The sequence below is a fragment of the Prunus dulcis genome, chromosome 5 (genome assembly GCF_902201215.1).
Source record: "Prunus dulcis chromosome 5, ALMONDv2, whole genome shotgun sequence".
Classification (NCBI taxonomy): Eukaryota; Viridiplantae; Streptophyta; class Magnoliopsida; order Rosales; family Rosaceae; genus Prunus; species Prunus dulcis.
The window spans coordinates 13,130,423-13,151,505 of record NC_047654.1 but is presented as its reverse complement, the minus strand read 5'-3'; the positions used below and the strand labels follow the sequence as shown (position 1 = coordinate 13,151,505).

Sequence of the window (21,083 nt, the reverse complement as noted above, 5' to 3'; positions counted from 1 at the left end):
GGGAGAATAAAACAAATGTGAGACCAGAAAATCTGGTGAGCCAGCACCTATTATACATTTGATACTTCAAAAAAATCACTTCATAGTGAATGGTTACTGAAAAATGACTTATTGTTCAATTCCGACGAGCGCAATAAAACAATGACTATATGCACATATGGCCATTCCGTCTTTGGCTTTTGTTTTTCACTCTATGATCACCACAGTAATTTTTGATTTAACTGGCACCGTTCTTTGTGCAGACAAAAGGGATGATGGGAAACAAAACACAAGCAGTGGAAGCCAAGCCACTTCTCCTTTTAGAAGGCTTCACTTCCCCTGTATCCGCCACCATCAAACTAAAGGACAAGGGGAAAAAAACAGCTTTGATAAACTGAAATTCATTTTACAGACAAAATGATTCTCCAGAAAGCCTGAACTAAGATGTGGACAAAATTACTTCGGGCTCTAGGAGAACTGTAGATGATTGTAGGAGCGAAAATTTCTAAGAAAAAAAATGATTTAAAAAAAACCCCTTTTGTACAAAGGATGCCTTCACATGAAGTAGCTAAGGGCCTTCTTTCTTCTAGAACCCCCTTCGCCGTATAGTTCATTCCATTGTAAAAGCTCAGTCATGTTGACGGACTCCGATGAAACACTAGCACATACCTATTTCCAGATAACAAGTTCAAAAATTTAAAGCCGCAATAATGAGAGAGAGAGAGAGAGAGAGAGAGAGAGAGAGAGAGAGAGAGAGAGAGAGAGAGAGAGGGAGGGAACAGAAAGAAGGCATGCTAATGGTATTCAATATGCGATTTACCCGCTCATGAGCATCTTTGAAATCATCCATGTTCAAAGACCGTATATCAGCACTGCCACTCAAAGCTGGAGCAGGTTTACCTTCTGCCACAGCTACAGCATGCTCCTGTCACCAGTGGAACATATGAGATTAAATCAACAGGCACAACTTGACTAAGTACCACGTTTGGTCTAATGATTTTAAACCCAAAAAAAAAAAAAAAAACCCAAGGAAAAAAGATGAACCTTTTTTTCCTTCTCCAAAATCTCTTTGATTGGACGATGTGCAGCAGTTACACAAAGATTCTGCAATATAACAACAATTATTGATATAGATACTCAAATATACCCGATAAAGAAACAAAAAAACTACCAAGAAAAACAGTATTGCATTTATTACCTTAAGGTCACTTCCAGAATATCCATCTGTCATGCTCGCAATTGCATCAAAGTCAATACTGGGAGATAAGTCTTCTTTTGCTAGTATGACTTTTAATATCTTTGCTCTATTTGGAGCATCTGGCAAATTTACCATCAACCTGCAGGAGAAGAATCATTATAAACAAAAAAACATCATATAATAAAAGGGTAGCAGATGTGTGGGTTGAAGTGTAAACACAGGTGTCGGAATAGGTACATGAAACTATTGTTCCAATTAGGACGTGATGTTTACCTGCGCGGCAACCTTCGAATGACGGCCTCATCAAGGTCAAAAGGCCTGTTTGTCGCTGCCAGTACTAGAACTCGTTCTGCTTCTTTTGTTCGTAAACCATCCCAATTTACCATAAATTCATTTTTCATCTTACGCATTGCCTCATGCTCCCCTGGATTTTCCCGCCGTCCCAACATGCTGTCAACCTATTACCACCACCAACAATGAGAGCATAAGTTTAAAACAATAACACAAAATAAATTTATTGTTTAAGGGATAAAAGAACCTTACTTCATCAACAAATACAACACTAGGGGCAATTTTACTAGCTAGCGAGAAAACAGCTTTCACATACTTCTCACCCTCACCAAACCACTGCACCAAAGAAGATAAAATGATTTAAAATTGTGAAGTGAAATCACTTATGAGATTATACTATAGCCAAACTATCCAAAATGCCAACCTTAGATGTGATACTTGACATGGATATGTTGATGAAGTTTGCACCAGCTTCTGTAGCCACAGCCTTTGCAAGCATTGTCTTGCCTGTTCCAGGGGGGCCAAATAACAGGATGCCTTTGCAAGGCTGCACACAGAAGACATATAAACATGATCTACACTCACCATCAGATGCTTAAAATACTCAAATCTAAACATGTATCAACCTAGTACTGAAAAATAAACAAGTTCATAGATGACAACCTGCATCTCAGACACAGTAAAACAACGCACTATCAGAAGTCTATCAGAAGTAATTCATATAAACAACAATATTAAATATCACATGCATATACAAGCCGTACAATTTTAAAGCAATCGAATAAAGAATCATATTTTCTCTGAATACAGATAAAGCTTTAAACCTTGGTTAATTGCCCCTTGCAGAAAAGCTCCGGCCTTTGTAATGGAAGCATGACCAATTCCTTCAATGTATCCTTCACATTCTCAAGGGCTCCAATATCATCAAACGTAACTCCAATGTCACTAGGAGGAATAACATCAGCCAAAAGCCTTTTCTCAAATTCATTTTCAGTTACAACATCCTGATTTCAACCAAAAAAAAAAAATCACTGTTAAGATTAACATAGAATACCTTGTAAGGAAAAATGAAGAGTTATTTCAAATCTTGGAATAATTCCACTCAGGACAAAAAAGGATGCTTATAAAAGTTATTGGAAACAAAAATCCAGCTAACTACCTTAAGTGACTTCTTCAAGCTCTTCGTTTCATTCTGGATAGCCTGTAAAATTTCAAGTCCGTACTGGATGCTGCCAGAATTGCAACATGGCATTACAACTGTGTAATATCCATCCAATAACTGATATTTCAGCTAACAATTATTCATGAAGATGGCAAGAAATGAGCTGTCAATTACCTCTCACCGGACAAAGCTACTTTTTCTTGTGGATCAGCTTCAGGATTCTGCATTAAATGATGGCTTAAAGCCCATCCAACTACCTTCTCTGAACCTGCAACAGATGAAACAAAACATAAGTCACAAAATATAGCAGAAACAAAACAAAACCATAAGCAACTATCGATATCTTTGATATATCAGAAATGGCGCATACTTTCATTAGTAAGTGTTTGATCCTTGATGCATAGAGTCTCAAGTCCTTCACATTCAATTCCACATCGACCGAGAACCTAGAGATGAGATAGTGCACCATGATTATCATCTTTATAGCTCACCAGCTGTAACCATACACTTCCATGACAAAAAGGAAATAGAACTCAAGACAGCCTGAAACCCCAAAAAGACAAAAGCTTACAGTGCGCAAGAGATTCAGGTTTCCCTTCATTTTAAGGGTTTCAGCATCTCGATCCAGTTGTTGCTTCCATGAGACAAGAAGTGCTTCATCCTGAAATGGTTAAACTTTCATAGCATGTTAAGGAAAGCCCCGCCAAGGGAAGAAAAAAAACCTCTATTCAACAGGAACCCAATATACAAACCTGCGGCATATGAATGGTTACTTTGTTAGGAAAGAGTTTGGTCAGAAGTTTTGTTGCCTTGGGAACCTCTTTCCCTCTCTCATGTAGTCTTCCAAAACTATCCTGAAACCAGGAAGAATCCACGGTCAGAGTAACAAAAGGGCTCCATCCAGACTTCGCAAAATTTTAAGACAGATAACTAAACTAAGCCGTTATGCAAAAGGTTAAAAGAAACATCAAATGCATAAGCAAAAGCATATGTTTGTTAGAGTTCTATAAACATTACCGGGAAAGCCAAATCAAGAAGAGCAGTTTGATTGCTACCAAACTTCGTGAAAAGCAGACCACCAGGGTGTGACTGCAAGAGAAAGGAGGAGAACATTTAAGATAAACCGTAATCTTTTCCAAGGCCATCTAATCCAAGGTTGGAGTTCAAAAGGAAGCAAAATAAACATTCAAGTTCAAGCAATCTTACAGCCTCCCCCCACTTTCTAGTGATTTAACTGCCACAAGTTTTTACCACCTAATCCGTCTTGCATGGTTACACACCTAATGCTATTAAGTCGATATATACATGGTTATCAAGAGTGTTTCTTTAAATTCAATATTGGCTCAAAGTATTGAGCATCGGCTGGACGACAGTACCTAGAGCAGAAAGAAATGCTAGCAAGATATACTTTCGATTTCATTGTCTAAAACATAGGTAAGGATGGTTTTATACATCAAAAAGAAAATTTCTGTACAATCAACCATACTGTTGGTTCCTATGGACTTACTCTCTTTTACATGATAATAAACCAGATCATGCATCTTTGGTGCATACATGCATATAATTGATGATATAGCATTGATGATATAGCATTGATACATAGGTTTATACATTTCAAATTCTATTGCAATTTCCATTTGTTCATTTAAAGTTGAAAGTTCTTAAAAGATCACATAGCTAATTCCTCATATCATGTATCAGATTGAAGAACAAATTGCTAAAACATAAATTACCTTCTCCTTACGATTGTCAGTATGAGTATGAGAACCAATGACAACCACATTATCTGGAAGCTTATCAAGTCTGGCTCTGAATGTGGAAAATGAATCTGAATTTCCTACAAGGGACTTCTCAGCATCTTTCATGAACAAAATGAAAGGAGAACTCCTGCTCTCACTAAGTACAGCCTTTGAAAAAAAAAACGTAAATAAATTCATAAGGAGAAAATAAAACTAAACCAAAAGTAAAAAAATAAATCAGTCTATGATGGAAGATATGGCACCTCAAACAATGTGTTGATAAGTAACTTGTCCAAATCTTCCACACCATTGTTTTCCAGTCGAAGATCAGAGACTAAAGAGAGAGAGAGTAAGAAAAGTTTTACATATGTACAGACCTAAAGAAGAAAAGAAAACAAAGGTACAAGTCTATGGAACTGTTAATGACTGAATTCATACCATTGCAGAAAAATCCATTTCCTTTGCATAGACCCCCAAGATCAACACCATCAGGTATTGGTTTATCAAACCTTATGCCAACTTTTGACAGAGGATTGTCCTCAAAAAGCAGTACAACCTCTCCCCGGGTTCCACTTGCTGGGCCCCTGTAGCATATATACCAGCATCAGTGCAATAATACAACACAATACATGGACCACATTGTAGATTATAGGAGCGGCCAAAGTTTACAGTATCGTAACATGATACAATATTACACTCGGTTGTAAGTGAAGAACATGTATGTGGCGAATTTATACACGTACATTGAGAAGAAACTATAGTATCAGTATATAATACATTTCAATAATACTGCTGGTAAATATTCCAAGAATTATTAACTAACTGATATAGGGAATACCATTATTCCAAGGAACCAAACACTAAATTCAATCTATGCTACAAATTTTATGTACCTCCTACTGTAAAGAAACAACAGGATACGGATCAAGCCGTTTCAAAATTGCTAGAAACAGATCATACAATTAAACAACTGGTAGATAAATGTAGTCCTAAACAATATTACGTGATATAAAGTTCAAACTCACACATTACACCAGTATAGTAGGAAATTTCGATATGCATAAATCAAGTTCAATTCAAAACCACACATTCTCAAAACACAAATAGTATCAACAACAGAAGCATTCCACTAATGTTTATAATTATAGTACCGTGAAGAAGATGCTGCGGTATACAAGGCACCGGAAGATGACCCAATAAATTTTACTCTGTCACCTGCATATTGTAGTTTTTAAGAACCATGTGAAGTTACATATATAAGTATAAAAATGAAAAAGAAACTTTTAGTCTGGGAGAGAGCAGCAGAAAGATATCTGCAAAGTGCAAACCTATTTTAAACAAGAAATTCTTCGATGTCCCTGAGGAAGAGGGGATGGTGTCAATCTCCATCTTTGGTTGGGATTCCAGGCCATTCGAAGGTGCATTTGAAGAGCTCGGTGCTTCTGTTTCGGAAGCTGATGCATCAGTGTTTTTAGCCACATCCGTGGGTGTGGGGCTTTGTTTGGTCAAGCTGCAGAGCTTTTCTGCATTAAATCCATCCTTCAGCAGCTCAGCTTCCTTTGATGATAAACCCTATAGAACATTTTTTATTGGTAATTCCCTCTAATTAGCTCTGGTAAGCTATAATTATAGACAGAAGTACAAAAGGAATATTGATAATGATACTAAAGCAAAATATTATAATTTTACTCAGTGGAACAAAATGAGAATGATTATATCCCAAGAATAAGGAAGTATACTAGAAGTGAGTACTTAAGCAAATGCTAAGAAGGTGCCGTTTAGCTTACACCCAAAAATGAGTGGCTATCAAATATGAGCAACTTAGCCCCAAAATATTGTGCAAGGGCCTTTGCCAGCATTTCCTGATATATCTCAGACCCTGTGAAAGCATTCAGAAACAATAATTTTCAGTTCCGAGAACAAAAACCAAATATCATAAATGGGTTATTTTAGAATGAACACAGCAATATCCATACCTGCAGGACCAGAGAGCAAAATGCGAGGGTTCACAGTAGTAAGCTCTGAGGTATACTTCACATGTTCCTTATGTTTCAAATGTATAAAGGAAGCTGCAATCAGCACATTCTTCGTATTCTCACTGAAATCAGCAAAAATATGAACTCCATAAATTACTGGTGCATATTTTAATTAACAATCATACTGGGTAGAAATCAGTCGTAAAAGAATCGGCATACTAAAATAACAACTACAGCACTCAGCAGTATCAATTTCATAATCACCACAACACTAACAAGAAACATACACACTGAAGCAAATATGCATCAAATAAAAGCATGAATAAAGAGTGGACAGAACTAATGACATGACATCACACTTTGCAGCTTCAACCAAAACAAACTTGACTAAGGTCCAGCTAACCCCAAATTTCCTTCTTCATGAGTCAATCTAAAGACACATTCCTACAAATTTCTTTGACGACAAATTTCAACATTATATGTCACTAGATTACTACAGAAAACATAAGAACAGAAAGCAAAGTACAGCAAAGAGAGAATGCAGAATATGGAATCACATATTTCATATCTAAAATATATATGCAAAGATGCATGGGGCTGCAGATCCAACCGATGACAAATATATAATTTTTATTTTTAGAAGAACAAGAACTGCTTCGCTAGACCACTTGTTGCATGATGGTCAACAAAGAATGTACTGTATAGCTCAAATTAAAAATAAAGTTGGCGAATAAAGCATAAATTAGATGACTATTTCTAATTAACATATTGAAAACTGTCTTATTACCAAATAAAATAAAGAATACCTCAAATAGTATGGGAAGTTATCAAAGGAAACATCTATGCTTTTTCCATCGAGAATGCCTGCATGAATGCCGTCTTTAAATACAGCACACCGAAGAGACATGCCTGACGTTGATGCTGACTGCGAATCCCTCGCCCACTCGTTTCTTTCTTCCAATACCTGTTTACAGATACCTTTGCTCAATTTTAGTTTACAACTAGGTGATCGAGCTAACATCCTCAATAAAGGCCTTAGCAAATCATTCATCCCAGAGAGTTTTACATTGCCTGCCTCTATTCCAGAATCGTGGTTGGAGTCCAGAGTAAGATTCTTGTCTATTGCTCCAATATCTTCAGCTTTGTCAGCCGCTCTGTTCGGAGTCGAGCTACTTTCCAGGCCATCGAGCTCAACTTCGTTACCATCTTGAACAACAGACTGAGCTGGTACATCAGCACCTGGGTGAACTTTACTGGTGGTCTGAGCTGCAGGCTTCCATCGTGATGGTTCCGGCCTCAAACTAAGAGAAGCCAGTATGGAAGCCCCAGCCACAGCTGAAGGATCTCCTGCCCTCCTTTCCATGTGCAGAAATTTTCCAATACCACTTTGAACCTCTGAACTCTTAACTGCAGCCTCAGTCAGAAGTAGTTGAAAAATCTATTGATACAAGTTAAGGAAATTATCCATAGAGACACAAAAACACGTATAGGCCTAGAAAGTTACACAAGTGACTGAAAGTGATACAGGGACTGTACAGAAATTAAGACTGGAATATCAGAATAGAGAAGTAGAGAAGTAAACCACCGAGGAAGGATACATAAGCATGGTTGCCCAGCGAACCAAAGACCACTTCATCACCCGGGTTAAGCATACAGCTGTTGCCTTTCTTGACATTTGTCCCGTTTACCTGCACTGATCCCTTGCTTCCCGTACTTTCTAGAACAGCTACAGCACCGCCCTCATGCTGATCATGTCCAGAAACAATGAGTGGTCAAACTGCATGTACATATTTTAATGAAACCAGAAAATGAAAACCAGTGACTACCCAAGTAGGTCACTACAGCTCTCAGTTCCACTGGGAAGCCCTGATCATAACCTAGTGATGAATGAAAGTCGCTGCATGCCTCTGCGCGCACTAGTGTTGTAAATTACGAACAAAATGTTAGAAATGGGACTCTCCAATAATACCTGCGTGCGCTTGATCTTGCACAGGAACCCACTAATGGTCTGATCCTTCAAAGAAAAATTGCACTGTCTGTTTGCACCAATTGTGAAATTCATTGTGCAAATAGGAATATTTATGTTCTGCAGTTTAAAAAAAACCGATAAATAAACGTCAAATACAGAGCCAAAGCAAAACACTTAAAAGAGTAGTCCAGTCCAAAATCACAAAACAGGTTCTAATTCAACATTTGTAAGATAAGCACGAAATACCTGTCCAGACTGTGACAAAAGCTTGCACCAAGGTGTCGATGTCTCGAAACTAGGACTCTGCTTCTGATAAAAACTCCAGGACGAAAATGCGCTCCTCGGCTTTTCCACCACAGGCGTAGACCCTTCATAAACCACCAAACCAACATTTCCAATTTTTCAAATTTCAATGAAACCCATACCCCATAAACACAAGTTGAGGCAAAACAGAAGCTAAAGAACAAAATTCAAACATTAAAGAGAAAGAAATGAATCGTCGGAGTGCCAAGACCCTACCTTCGGCGATCGGCGGCGTGACCGAGACAGCTTGCGTAGCAGCGTCGGTCTTCCCAGAAGTTACGCCGTCTCCGGCGGCCGGGACATCGCCGAGACCACATTCTCCGGGATCGGCTGCCGCCGGAGGAGGCGTACAGAGCTCCTTCGAATTATCCACCTCCGGCGTCACTTTCTCTGAAGCACCGCCATTTTCGACCTGCAAAATTATCCCAAATCAAAACCCTAAATCTCACGATTCACGACCCCAAAAACCCAATCTTTGACCCTCCCGAAAAAACCAAACAAATGAAAAGAAGAAGAAAAATCCGATTTTTCTATGCCAACAAAAACCTTATGTCGTTTTGGTGACGGAGGCTTGTCCTCGGAAGACGACGATCGTTTGCTGTTATTTCCAGAGAGAGATCCACTTCGCCTCGTTGAAACCATGGCTCTCTCTCTTCGTTTCCTTTCTTTTTCTTTTTCTCAGCTAGAAATGCTATAGAGAGAGAGAGAGAGAGAGAGAAAGATAGAGATTTTAATTATTTTTATGGTCTTGTTTTGTACATTTATAGTTTGTGTTTTTCAAAAGTGATAAAATATTATTTTCTTTTCTTTCTTTGTGTTCGGTTGGTGCATGGAAGATTGATGTCCCCAAGTTGGATTTTATAGAGGGAGACGACGGCGTAGGCTAAGCAGCGCGATGTAGCAACTAGCCACGACTGACAAGGACTTGGTGTTGCACGTTAGCAAGTTTTGTTAGGTTGTTCCTAAAATGCGCCGATGGGTGTTTTATAATGAAGAAGAGGTTATGATTTTAGAGGGGACTTGACTTGAGGGGGTTTGGTTCTTCAATGATCAATCTAGTGGGGGGTTTTTGTCTTTTTGTACTTGCATTTATACTTGTAGAAGTGACAAGGTTTTATATAAAACTTAAGAGCAACAACTCATGTAAGGAGGCTCCTCCTAAGCCCTAGTGTCTTGGTTTCAACCTATTATGTTTTGGCAAGTGGAATTTGGTTGATTGAATTTCTTAAATTGATAGATTTTTTTAATAAAATTTTTAAGTGAATAATGTTAACATCTTTCTCACGCACACAATAACAATTATTTAGTGATACATCAATTAACAATTAAGAGTTACCAACAGCGCACAAACTGATTATATTAAGTAAATCTCTTTGAAATACATTAGATATGTATAATATATTCATTACACACAAATTGTATGTATAACCTATGCATTTGTGGGAGTTGAATAAATTTGATAGACTAATTACTTATATATTTACAAGGATATTTTGTGATGAGAGTTGTATTATTATTACTATCATAATTAAACAAAGAATTTAAGAGCTTTTATGGAATCATGATGGGTTTTGTGTTGTGATTTATAGTCATGGATGTATTATAAAATGTGCACGTGAAGGTACAAAGTTTATTTTCTACAACTTATAATGTTAGTGAGTTTAAGTAATGAGTAAACAATTATTAACTCACTAACATTGTTATACACTTGACTTGACCAACTTCATAAAGATGCAGCCTTTATTCATGCACCACGTCAGCTTTGCTTGAACAATCAGCAAATACAAGAAGGCACACCTCTCCAACAATTTTCTCTCTTCCCATGATTTTTCTTAAATAATTTCTCATCTTCCACCTCAATCCCATCTCCACTCTCATTCTCACTTTTATTCTCCCATTTTTTACTCTATACTCTAACACAAAAAAATTAAAACTAAAAACTAAAAATGAAATCGTTATCAAACGGGCCCTAAAGATATCACTATCAATTAAAGTATCTATCGTCTTCAGTTCACAGTTTTGTCGTCGGAAACAATGTACTCAGGGCAAACAGAGCTTGAAGGAGTCTAAACAAGTTTCACATTTTCATATAAGATCCAAGAAACAATACAAGTACCATAACATTTCCAACATGAGGTTTAACAGAACCACAAGGTTCTCTTGCTACTGATGACAACAAAGAGAAAAAAACCCCAACTCATAACATCTTAAAGTAGGTCATCATTGTTTAAGAAGCAGCACCACTGCGTAGAGTTCGACCCTTCTCTGCTTTCCTACTCGCCAGCTGAGTCTCAGGCTGCATAACCAACAAACAATGTAATAACGTCAATGAGGGAATCTTAAGTAATACTACTCGCAAAATCCGATGAATAAACAACCCGCAACCTTTTCCTAGTTAAAATAGGTAACAAACAAATATTCAATTACCTCTTTCTTGACAGGCTCCTCCTTTTCTGACAAAATCAACTCAATATGGCATGGAGATGACATGTAAGCTGCCAAAGGAATTTAAATGTCACTATTATGAAGGTTGAAACACTTAAGAAACTGGATGGTACTCGGAAGATTAGAAACACTCACGATTAATTCTCCCGTGAGCACGGTATGTGCGGCGTCTTTGATTCTGGGCTTGGTTTACCTGGATATGAGATACATAAAGCGAATCCACATCCAAACCTTTCACCTAGAGAATATGTCAGCAGAAAACATACATGCTGTAAGCATATGTTAAACAGTAGTGACAAAAAAAACAAATATAAGTACAACATACCTCTGCATTACTCTCAGCATTCTTAAGTAAGTCGAGAATAAACTTTGCAGATTTAACAGGCCACCGTCCCTGTCCATTTGAATGGCGATTCTTAGCCTGACCAGTTCGCCCTACTCCGCGACAAAAGCGACGGAATGGAATGGCTTGCTTGTGGACCAAAACATCCTCCAAATACCTTTTAGCCTTGATCAAAGGCAGCTTGCGAATAGCATGGGCAGTCTCTCTTGTGTTCTGTAGAGAAAATAAATGATAATTGTAGCAATATATTGCAGGAACTTAGCAGGTGAAAACGGAAGTGCTGACCAACAAACAGTTATATAAAACATAAAAAGCACATAGAAACATTCTAACTTTTTAAAGCACTCCAAAAATTTCAGTAGCTATCACAAATTTGATGATATAAACTATAAAGCAAAAATGAGGGGAAAAAAAACCAATAGCCAAACAACTGTGAACATATATGACAACCCACATTGTATTCATTAGAAAAATTGGCACAGAAAATTTGCATAAGAAAATTTCATCAATCATGTTCCAGTCAACCCCATATGTACATCAAATTTCGTCTCCGTACCTTAAAATGCACTCGGAGATCATTGCCCTTTGCTTTGCAGGCTGATTTAACAATTGCAGAATAATACAATTATTAGATTTTGAAGAAACCCTAAACGATTATTAAAAAAAATGCAAACTTCGAATCTAAACTAATCTCTGCTCAGCTACCAAACAAAAACTTAATTAACACTAAATGAGAAGAAACCAGTAGTTTTAACAAATAATAGCAGGTACTTACACTTGGTATGGTTGTCTGGCTCTCTGGAATACTTCACCTGAAAAAAAAAAAAAAATTCAATTCAATTCAATCCAACATCTCATAAGAACTCAAGAAACCAAAGGGAAGATTTTTATTTCTGAAGTGATTTCTTCTTTGATGTCAAAAAAACAAAACTTTGTTCCAATTGCATTGCTTTGAGAAACAGGAACACAAGAATCAAATCCAAACAACTCACCATGGCTGCTCCCACAGGCTCTGCTAGGATTTTCCTTCCCAGCTCGCAAAGATTAACGAAGCCAAGGGTTTTAGAGAGAGAGAGTAGGGTTTTTTACCAACTGCTTGTGGGTACGAACCTTTTATTTGGGCCAGAGCCCACCCTAACACTTGTAATAAAATGGGCCTTTTAAATTGGGCTTTCCTCTAATATTGGAATTCACCCACGTGCTAATCTAACAAATATACAGCCAACCACTAGATTCCCGCCACGCGTTAACAATTTTACAGGCCGTCGTTTAAAAAAGGGCACTTTTGTAACTTCAACAATTGCAGAAAGCCACAGGGGAGAGAGAGAGAGAGAGAGAGAGAGAGAGAGAGAACTGGTTTTAGCTCCGGTGCCGATCTGAAAGCAGCGAGGAGGAGAAGCAACAAAAGCTTTAGTAATAAGTAAGGACATGTCGTTTGGTTAATTATTTGCTTATCTAATTCTTGTCGTATGTATTTTATTTCCTACTTCTCCTTTTCTTTTCTTTTCTTTTATTATAAATTAATTAGCGTCTGAATTCTGGTAAACAAGATTAATTTGAATTAGCACAGCCTGTATAAGCTTTGAACACACTAGCTCGTCTGTGAGTTTTAAATGCTCAAATTGGGTTCAAAGTGCGCTGCTTTTGATTTTTGAATTCTGGGCTTCTAAAATTAGGGTTTTATATTCTTGCACAGAAAAATAAAGCAGGGCTTCTGCAAATTCTTGCTGGGAAGTTTGTGCATGCTCAATTGGAGCTCTTTATAGGTGCAAATATCGTGAATTTTTTAGGAGCTGGAGGAGAAAGCTTGGTAGAGGCCAGCCCCAAGTTTGAATTTTTTTGTTGGCATATGGAAGTTTGGGGGTTTCAGAGGTTTCAATTAGGGTTTTATTGGTTTTTGATGGAATAGTTTGGTGTTAAAGATTGTGTTTTTAGATAACCAAGTCGATGAATAATAATAATCAGGCCAAGAATGTAGGGGTGCCACCCCATTTTGGTAATTCTGGGGCAGTGCCACAACCTATGGCCATGAACCACCAGCCTCATCTTCTATCTCAATCACAGCCTCAGACTCAAGGTGGGTCTCATTTTCCGGGTCACTTTCAGTTGTCAGAGCCCCAAGCTCAGGCACTTGCACAGGCACAGTACGTGAATGCTCATGCACAGGCCCAAACTCAAGCTGCTCATGCCCAATTTGTTCAGTTGCAAGCTCAAGCTCAGTCCCTTGCCCAGTTGCATAGTGCCAATACTAGTAATGCTGGTGCCGCTTCACCCTCCATAGCAACGCCTAGCACGGGCTCTGCCAAGCGGGCTAACCAGAAGCCACCGTCTCGGCCTCCAGGTTCATCTAATGCCAACACGGCTTCACCATTTAAAACCATGGAGCTCACCCCAGCTGCTCGTAGAAAGAAGCGGAAACTACCTGATAAACAAATACCAGACAAAGTGGCTGCACTTCTGCCAGAGTCTGGTCTCTATACTCAATTGCTTGAATTTGAGGCTCGTGTTGATGCTGCTTTGGCAAGGAAGAAGATCGACATCCAGGAGTCCCTTAAATGTCCTCCCCGTGTTCAGAAAACAGTTCGAATTTATGTCTTCAACACCTTTGCAAATCAGACGCAAACAACTCCTGAGAAGACAAATGCAGAACCCCCTTCTTGGTCACTGAAGATAATTGGGAGGTTATTGGAAGAGGGGAATGATCCTGTGGTGGCTGGAATGACACAGAAATCAAGGGCAAAATTTTCATCTCTGTTCAAGAAGATTACCATATACTTGGACAAAAGCCTCTATCCAGATAACCATGTGATTTTATGGGAAAGTGCTCGTTCACCCGCTCTTCATGATGGCTTTGAAGTCAAAAGAAAAGGGGACAAGGAGTTTAATGCAATAATAAGACTGGAGATGAATTATGCACCTGAGAAATTTAAACTTTCCCCGGCTCTGAATGAAGTTCTGGGAATTGAGGTAGAGACACGGCCTCGAGTTATAGCTGCTATTTGGCACTATGTGAAGGCCAGGAAATTGCAGAACCCAAATGACCCCACTTTATTTGTGTGTGATCCACCTCTTCAGAAGGTTTTTGGGGAAGAGAAGATGAAGTTTTCTATGGTTTCACAAAAGATATCTCAGCATTTAACTCCACCACAGCCTATAAATATAGAGCATAAGATAAAACTTTCAGGAAATTGTCCAGCTGGAACTACTTGCCATGATATACTGGTTGATGTACCTATGCCATTAGAGAAGGAGATGTCTGCATTCTTGGCAAGCACCGAGAGGAACAAAGAGATTGATGCTTGTGATGAATTGATTTGTGCATCTATCAAAAAAATCCATGAACATCGTCGGCGGCGGTCTTTCTTTCTTGGGTTCAGTCAATCTCCAGCAGAGTTCATTAATACTTTGATTGCTTCTCAGAGCAAGGATCTGAAGCTTGTTGCTGGAGATGCTAGTCGTAATGCGGAAAAGGAGCGGCGCTCTGATTTCTACAATCAACCCTGGTAAGCTTGTGCTCTGCATTTTATGCTTACACTTTTTATGTGTTTCTTTTGTATGCTTGCTTAGTAGGATTATACTGCTCAAATAACTTCATGTCACTATTTAGAGCTTGCCAACTAATACAGTTTGATTAGAGAAAACTAAGATGGGCCAGTTGCCTTTCAGTTCTTGGATTTCCATGGTAACCTTTATTTATATAAAATCCCTAGGTTTACCTAGCGTTTGTATTAGTAATACAATCCCTACTCAGTGAGCATAACGTCAACATCTAATACTGTATCTTCTATTTTGAAATAGAAATTCCCCGCATCAATTTGAAAAAAGAATTGTAATTCACAGTTTCTTGGTCTGATATATAAACTAAGCTGCCTAAAATGTCTTGAAAATATTGCAGAATTTAATTTTCTGTTAGTCACTTGCCCCTACCGTATAAGATTTACCAATTCTAGCAGTATATGATGTTAGTTTCCCTACATGTAGCAAATCAGATATGGTAGGACTTCAACCTTTGTCATGGAAACTGAATAGAGTCAAGGCATTATATGTATAAATTAGGAAGTTTGCCATCATTTTCTCAGAATTAATTTCCATTGTGGTGTTTCTTTTTTCAGGGTTGAGGATGCTGTTATTCGTTACTTGAACCGTAAGTCGGCGGGAAGTGATGCTCCTGGAAGCACTTGAAATAAGGAATTGCCTAATTTTCAATAAATGGCAGTAGTGTGCTTTCCAAAATATCTAGGTCTTGTTGTTTCCTCTCATGTTTATTTCGTTTCTTGATTTCAATCTTTTCCCTTTTTATTAGGAGAGTATTGAAATACTGTAGACAGAAAGCATACGTTGAGTAGCTTTCTAGTAGAAATTCTTCTTAATTGTATTAGATTCATGATGATATACGACCAGCTGTGGAAAGAAAAATATATATATATATATATATTTTTCTTTTTTATTAATGGGAAACATAATGTTGTTTCTTCGCCTGAATTTTGCTTGGTGATGCTGAGTGTCTGGACTTGTAGACCTTGTTCTTGTGATATGGCTGAAAGACTTGAAACACCTGGGTTGAGGGTGGTGTTTTTGGTTATTCTATAGGGTCAATTATTGTACATGGTAAAAGGTAAAAGTCAAAATTTGTAGTCTTCCATTCCATAATAGAAAGAAAAAAAACTTTATGCAAAAGCTTCATACCCTAACTCATCTGCTCTTGGTTGCCCATAATTTTGACGTTGTGTGTCCCAGCTTTGGCTTTGACGTTACATGCCAAATAATGCACGCATTCGGTACCAGCCCCCAGGGTCAGATGTCATGTACATTTCAGAAGGTTGAGTGGGATTTGCTTTTATGGTACAAGAATGGAATCTGCTTCTAATTATTGACCCGAAAAAAAAGCCCTAACTTTCACGTGTGCAATTGTTGTATTTGTTCTTTTTAATAATATGATATTCTAAATTACTAATCTAATTTATGGAAAGAGAATTCAAACTTAGGCGAAGTGGGTGGGCAGACTGGAACTTTCAATTATTATGGTGTGTTTACTAATTATGAATTATAATTCTCATTATGAATTGAATTCCACCTATAGAGAATTCTTGTGTTTACTTCACATTAAGGAATTGAAAAGTAAGGGGGACTAACTCATTATGAATTCATCTTTTTTACCCATTATATTCTCATACAATTTTAAAATTTTTAAATTTGTCATCTACTTTAACCTAACAAAGAGGACATTTTAGTAATTAATACCACTTCTACCTCAATTCCATATGATTTAGTAAACAACTTCAATAAGAATCCGAAATCTAACTCTCTTCAATCCATATGGTTTAGTAAACAACTTCAATAAAAATCCAAAATCTAATTATCCTCAATTCAACTCCGCATCAATTCAATTTCTCATAATCCAATTAAAAATCAATACACATGCCATTAATAGATGTAAAATCTATTAAAACTTCCATCAAATCACATAGACATCGCACTCGACGTCAAATCAATCAGACTCAAACGTGGCCCGGGAAGTTTATGTCAATGGAGGACGGTCAATCATTCATCAACAAGGAAGGTTGATAGAACTCTCAAAGATGAATTACACGTGGCACCTACCCATTTGCATTGTCCAGGCAGGTGAAATCCATTGATAATGTTGTAAACTTGTAGCTCTCTAAGGATTCCACATGGGTTTTTGTGGCCATCTAAAGTTCTGCTTGCTGAAAATGAGGTGAACATGGATCTTGGAACTCCACTGTAGAATTTTCGCTTCATCTAAATGGGGGTTTGTACCTTGTACTACGTTCCCTTTTTATGAATTGAATTTCAGGGTCAGGGGGTAAAAGGTTTTTAAAAAAACCAGTTCAGATTGGTATATTCTTCTGAAACAAAGAAAGCATGTTGTATTGTAGCTGCAAATATATTTGAACAGAGCTCCTCCACATGCACGTATATGCTGTCTAGTCTGCTAGACTTCTACTTACATTATTAGTTACATGCAGCCTAGTTTGGGAGCCACACTTCTGACATCTCACATGTATGCCGCTTTATTCATACGCGCTTTGATTTTTTTTCTTTTCTTTTTATTCCTTTCTTTCTTTCTTTTTTTCTCTTTTGGTATCAAATTCGATCAAGATTAGGTCAAATTCAAGTTGTCAACATCCCGGAATTTAACCTAAACCTATTGGAATCTTTGATCTTTAGTTTGCATATGTCAAATTGATTTACAATGGGTGGGGCTTTAGCTCAATTGTATAAGTTTGGACTTGAGTTTATTTGAACTGAAAAAGCAAGTTAAACTTGTGTAACTTCTTAAAATGAACCATTTATGTCAATATTATCTTGTTATAACTATCATTTTTCGAAGATATGATTTTGTATTTCAACAAATTTAACTAACAAAAGAAGACATTTCAAGTTTGAATTCCATCGTTAATGAAAAAAACAAAAACTAACAAAAGAAGTACAAATGTGCACAAAATATTGATTGATTAAATGAGTTTACATAGAAAGTTTTGTATTGCCATTCTAATTTCTTTTTCGAACCAAGACCTTCAACCCACCAGCCATGTGAGCCGTCAATAGAGGAACAAAAACCGGCTGTTCCTTCTCACAAACCGGTTTGATCTCAAACCGCCTCAACACCGAAGCAATCACATACTTCATATGAATAAAAGCCATTTCCTTGCCAAGACATACTCTTGGACCGGCCTGAAAAACCGGAAACTTGTATGGACTGATGGATTTCAGAACCCCACCATCATCACAACCGGGTTCTATATCAAACCACCGGTCCGGATTAAACTCGAACCGGTCTTTGCCCCACAACTCCTCCATCCTCCCCATCCCATAGGGAAAATAAGTGACTCTATCCCCCTTCCCAACCCAAGTACCATCTGGCAAAACAGTGTCCACCTCAGCATGCTTTGAGTCCCATGGGACTGGTGGGTAGAGCCTCATAGACTCGCACAAACAAGCCCTCAAAAACCTCATTTTTTGTAAATCCTCGAAACCTAATTTTTCAGTACTAGTGTTTTGTCCTAGTACGTTTTCAACTTCATTCACAATCTGGTGGTTTATGCTTGGATGCTTGCTGAGCAACCAAAAGAGCCACGTCATGGCTGCTGATGTGGTGTCTCGTCCAGCTAGTATGAAGCTTATCACCATGTCTCTTACTACTTCCTCGCCATGCCCTGCTAATAACAAGCGTGACAACATGTCATGGCTTTCACATCCTTCATCTTTTTCAAGAATCTTCTTTTTGTTTTGGATGATTTCTGCAACAAAATCAAATCAAAGAATTAACTATCAATGGCCAAAGAAACCAAAAACGACATATTGATTAACAATCTACAGTATCTAATATGTTATCAATATGTGATCGATATTATTAAAAATTGAGAAAATATTGATAATACGGATAAATCGATACCTAGAACCATGAACAATCTTTTTTTGGTCGAATAAATAAATAAAAATCAGGATATTATGGAAATTTCATACCATGAACCGAGCCATGAACGAGTTTAACAGCTTCCTTGAGCTTGTTTTCAGACCCAATGTTCAAAGCACGCTTCACCTTCCACATCAAATACAAAGGAGCCGTGGCACGCCTGGCACTTATCTCGGAAGCACAGTCAAAAGCTTCCACAAGAGGGGGCACGGGTCGGGTCAAGTCCAAGCAAAATGGGTCGGATCCCAGAGACACCTTGCACACAGTGTCAAAAGCAAACCTCCTCAATATCTCCTGTAAATCCAACACACTTTTGCTTGCTGCAGCTTCCTCAAGCAGTGGGATGAGTCGGTGCTCCACTTCTTCTTCAAGAGTCTTCACCACAAACTCTCTCAGTGACTTTGTGCTGAACTCGTGGCTCGCAAGCTTGCGCTGAGTGGACCACAAATCGCCGTCGACGTTGAATATGCCGCAGCCAAGAAGATCGCCGAGGAATTCAGTTAGCGGTTTGCCTTTAGGGAAGTTTGTGAAGTTTGTTTTGAGAACGTGCTCCACGTTGGATGGATTCGCTGTCACAATGGTACGGCGTGCACCTATTCGGTGCACGACAATGGTTTGTGACGGCGAGTTTGAGAGAAGACTGGTGTACCAATCAAGAAGGTTGTGCTGGTTCTTGTAGAATGAGATTAGGCAACCAATTATGGGATAGGAAGGAGGGCCATGAGAATTGATCAAAGGTGATTTGGGTAAGTTTGTATGAGATTTTGGGATGGTTTTCAAGAAGTAGAGAAGGAACAAAAGTAGAGACCAAAGTAAGAGGAGAGTGATAAACATGGCTGCCTTGACGAGAAAACTTTGGTTTGGAAATGAGAGTTTTTGAGTATGAAGGATGAGGGTCAAGAAGGGGGGTATTATATATATGCGTAGCAGCGTAGGTGTACACTTTTAATAGTTTATTGTCATAAATTTGTGAGGTCTCCACTCAAGCGTAGCTATAAGGTCTACATCTTGAGATAGTGAAGCCGTCCCTACTCTACTTGTTTACAATGTGCAACAATAATAATAAGTCGTTTTTTTTTTTTCTTTCTAAAAATAGAAAATTTAGGTTTTTCCCTTAAACTCTTTTGTTAATACGTAAAACATATCATATTTATTTTTCGTGACTTAAATCCGATAACTAGGATCCAACTAAACAAATTTTGTTAAAAAAAACTTGATGTTTTAGATTTTTTTTTGAATTTCTAAAATAACCTCTCAATTACTTTAAAAAAAAAAATACATTTAACATGGTGTTAGAGTTAGTATTGTTTTGAATTCATTATTCAATGCCAAATTCATGTCTATTTAATTCGGCAAACTGTGCTTTAAATGAAAAAAAAAAAGAAAAAAAAAAAGGAACGTCCCCATTATACTTAACACATATTATGGGATGCTAATGGGTCTTAGCTCAATGGTAGAATTATTGGCATGCAAGCTAGTGGTTTGCGGTTTGCGGTTTAAATTTTATATTATAATACACAAAGAAATATATAGCATTAGAAGTCTCATGTATTAGTTGAAATGATCATACGAAGAATATGAGGAAAATAGTAAAAATATTTTCAAGACTCAGGTATGCTCTTCAAATGTAGAGGTTCGGAACTCAATAGTTTATGATAATTATGGAGTTTTTTAATGATTGTGACGTAAAGAATAATATAAAAAAAGGTGCAGTGAATGACCATAACATATATGATATATAGAAGCTCTTCATAGCATTGGCTGTGAGATATAGTAATCACCAGAGTTTGACCTTAATTTGAGTAATTAAATTAGCAAAGGACGTGCCACAGAATAATTAATATAGTAATCACCAGGTTTAGTAGCTTTGGTATTTACTTTACTATAATATCATCAAATCAAAATTCAAAGTAGTCTGAAAGATTTTGAGTCTCCACCTTTCATACACAGACTCGAAATTCTCCATCAAATTCTGAGTTTTGACTTCGTCGTATAAAGTATCAATTCAAATGGAAAAGAAGAAGAAGAAGAAGAAGAAGAAAAATAAAAAAACAACTGGGCTACCTATTATTAAACGTGGCTTTATTCTCTGCCGAAATATAAAAAAACCCACATGGAAATTATTAAGCACGTTTTTGTTTTCCCAAAGTGGAACTAGCACTTGGAGAACAATTAACAACCGTTCAATTCAGACTTGCCTTATCTTATTTGGTTTCCTTTCTCAGCATCAAAGATACCAT

General features: G+C 37.6%; 4 protein-coding genes across 7 annotated transcripts; 1 reads left to right on the top strand and 3 right to left on the bottom strand.

The window, feature by feature from the left end:
• Window positions 1–18: 18 nt before the first annotated feature.
• On the bottom strand, window positions 19–9,339 carry LOC117627190. Of its 4 annotated transcripts, none has more exons than XM_034359134.1 (28): window positions 9,164–9,336; window positions 8,834–9,029; window positions 8,561–8,682; window positions 8,315–8,431; window positions 7,944–8,090; window positions 7,412–7,783; window positions 7,152–7,309; window positions 6,346–6,467; window positions 6,157–6,248; window positions 5,698–5,941; window positions 5,521–5,584; window positions 4,808–4,953; window positions 4,633–4,703; window positions 4,364–4,537; window positions 3,648–3,719; window positions 3,383–3,484; window positions 3,202–3,291; window positions 3,001–3,076; window positions 2,805–2,898; window positions 2,628–2,697; window positions 2,293–2,472; window positions 1,893–2,015; window positions 1,721–1,804; window positions 1,451–1,635; window positions 1,178–1,316; window positions 1,024–1,083; window positions 800–904; window positions 19–648 (listed from the first exon to the last, which is right to left on the bottom strand). In XM_034359134.1, the coding sequence occupies exons 1-28, from the start codon at window positions 9,257–9,259 to the stop codon at window positions 535–537; spliced, it is 3,615 nt and encodes a 1,204-aa protein (XP_034215025.1). In that variant the 5' UTR covers window positions 9,260–9,336; the 3' UTR covers window positions 19–534. The 4 variants fall into 4 exon arrangements, 3 of the variants coding, with proteins under 3 accessions (XP_034215025.1, XP_034215027.1, XP_034215024.1); XM_034359136.1 differs by having other exon boundaries at window positions 7,421–7,783; XM_034359133.1 differs by having other exon boundaries at window positions 7,152–7,783.
• A 1,334-nt stretch (window positions 9,340–10,673) lies between these two features.
• On the bottom strand, window positions 10,674–12,507 carry LOC117628027 (60S ribosomal protein L17-2-like). Its single transcript, XM_034360374.1, has 7 exons — window positions 12,398–12,507; window positions 12,181–12,217; window positions 11,962–12,002; window positions 11,388–11,618; window positions 11,198–11,300; window positions 11,045–11,112; window positions 10,674–10,913 (listed from the first exon to the last, which is right to left on the bottom strand). The coding sequence occupies exons 1-7, from the start codon at window positions 12,398–12,400 to the stop codon at window positions 10,845–10,847; spliced, it is 552 nt and encodes a 183-aa protein (XP_034216265.1). The 5' UTR covers window positions 12,401–12,507; the 3' UTR covers window positions 10,674–10,844.
• Window positions 12,508–12,713: 206 nt separating this feature from the next.
• On the top strand, window positions 12,714–15,969 carry LOC117627093 (SWI/SNF complex component SNF12 homolog). Its single transcript, XM_034359003.1, has 3 exons — window positions 12,714–12,825; window positions 13,102–14,908; window positions 15,518–15,969. Exons 2-3 carry the CDS (start codon window positions 13,353–13,355, stop codon window positions 15,585–15,587), a joined length of 1,626 nt encoding a protein of 541 aa, XP_034214894.1. The 5' UTR covers window positions 12,714–12,825; window positions 13,102–13,352; the 3' UTR covers window positions 15,588–15,969.
• Window positions 15,970–17,850: 1,881 nt separating this feature from the next.
• On the bottom strand, window positions 17,851–19,708 carry LOC117627092 (cytochrome P450 94B3). The gene is made up of 2 exons (XM_034359002.1): window positions 18,894–19,708; window positions 17,851–18,667 (listed from the first exon to the last, which is right to left on the bottom strand). Exons 1-2 carry the CDS (start codon window positions 19,675–19,677, stop codon window positions 17,919–17,921), a joined length of 1,533 nt encoding a protein of 510 aa, XP_034214893.1. The 5' UTR covers window positions 19,678–19,708; the 3' UTR covers window positions 17,851–17,918.
• Between the last annotated feature and the right edge of the window lie 1,375 nt (window positions 19,709–21,083).

Coding starts and splice junctions, on each gene's coding strand:
- LOC117627190 (XM_034359133.1), bottom strand. CDS start 9,259: ATGGTTTCAACGAGGCGAAGTGGATCTCTCTCTGGAAATAACAGCAAA. Junction 6,249..6,345: donor TTTGCTCTCTGGTCCTGCAG/GTATGGATATTG, acceptor ATGCTTTCACAG/GGTCTGAGATATATCAGGAA. Junction 905..1,023: donor TTTTGGAGAAGGAAAAAAAG/GTTCATCTTTTT, acceptor CACTGGTGACAG/GAGCATGCTGTAGCTGTGGC.
- LOC117628027 (XM_034360374.1), bottom strand. Junction 12,003..12,180: donor GCCAGACAACCATACCAAGT/GTAAGTACCTGC, acceptor TTGTTAAATCAG/CCTGCAAAGCAAAGGGCAAT. Junction 11,619..11,961: donor ATCTCCGAGTGCATTTTAAG/GTACGGAGACGA, acceptor TTTTCTCTACAG/AACACAAGAGAGACTGCCCA.
- LOC117627093 (XM_034359003.1), top strand. CDS start 13,353: ATGAATAATAATAATCAGGCCAAGAATGTAGGGGTGCCACCCCATTTT. Junction 14,909..15,517: donor GATTTCTACAATCAACCCTG/GTAAGCTTGTGC, acceptor TTCTTTTTTCAG/GGTTGAGGATGCTGTTATTC.
- LOC117627092 (XM_034359002.1), bottom strand. CDS start 19,677: ATGTTTATCACTCTCCTCTTACTTTGGTCTCTACTTTTGTTCCTTCTC. Junction 18,668..18,893: donor CGTTCATGGCTCGGTTCATG/GTATGAAATTTC, acceptor ATTTTGTTGCAG/AAATCATCCAAAACAAAAAG.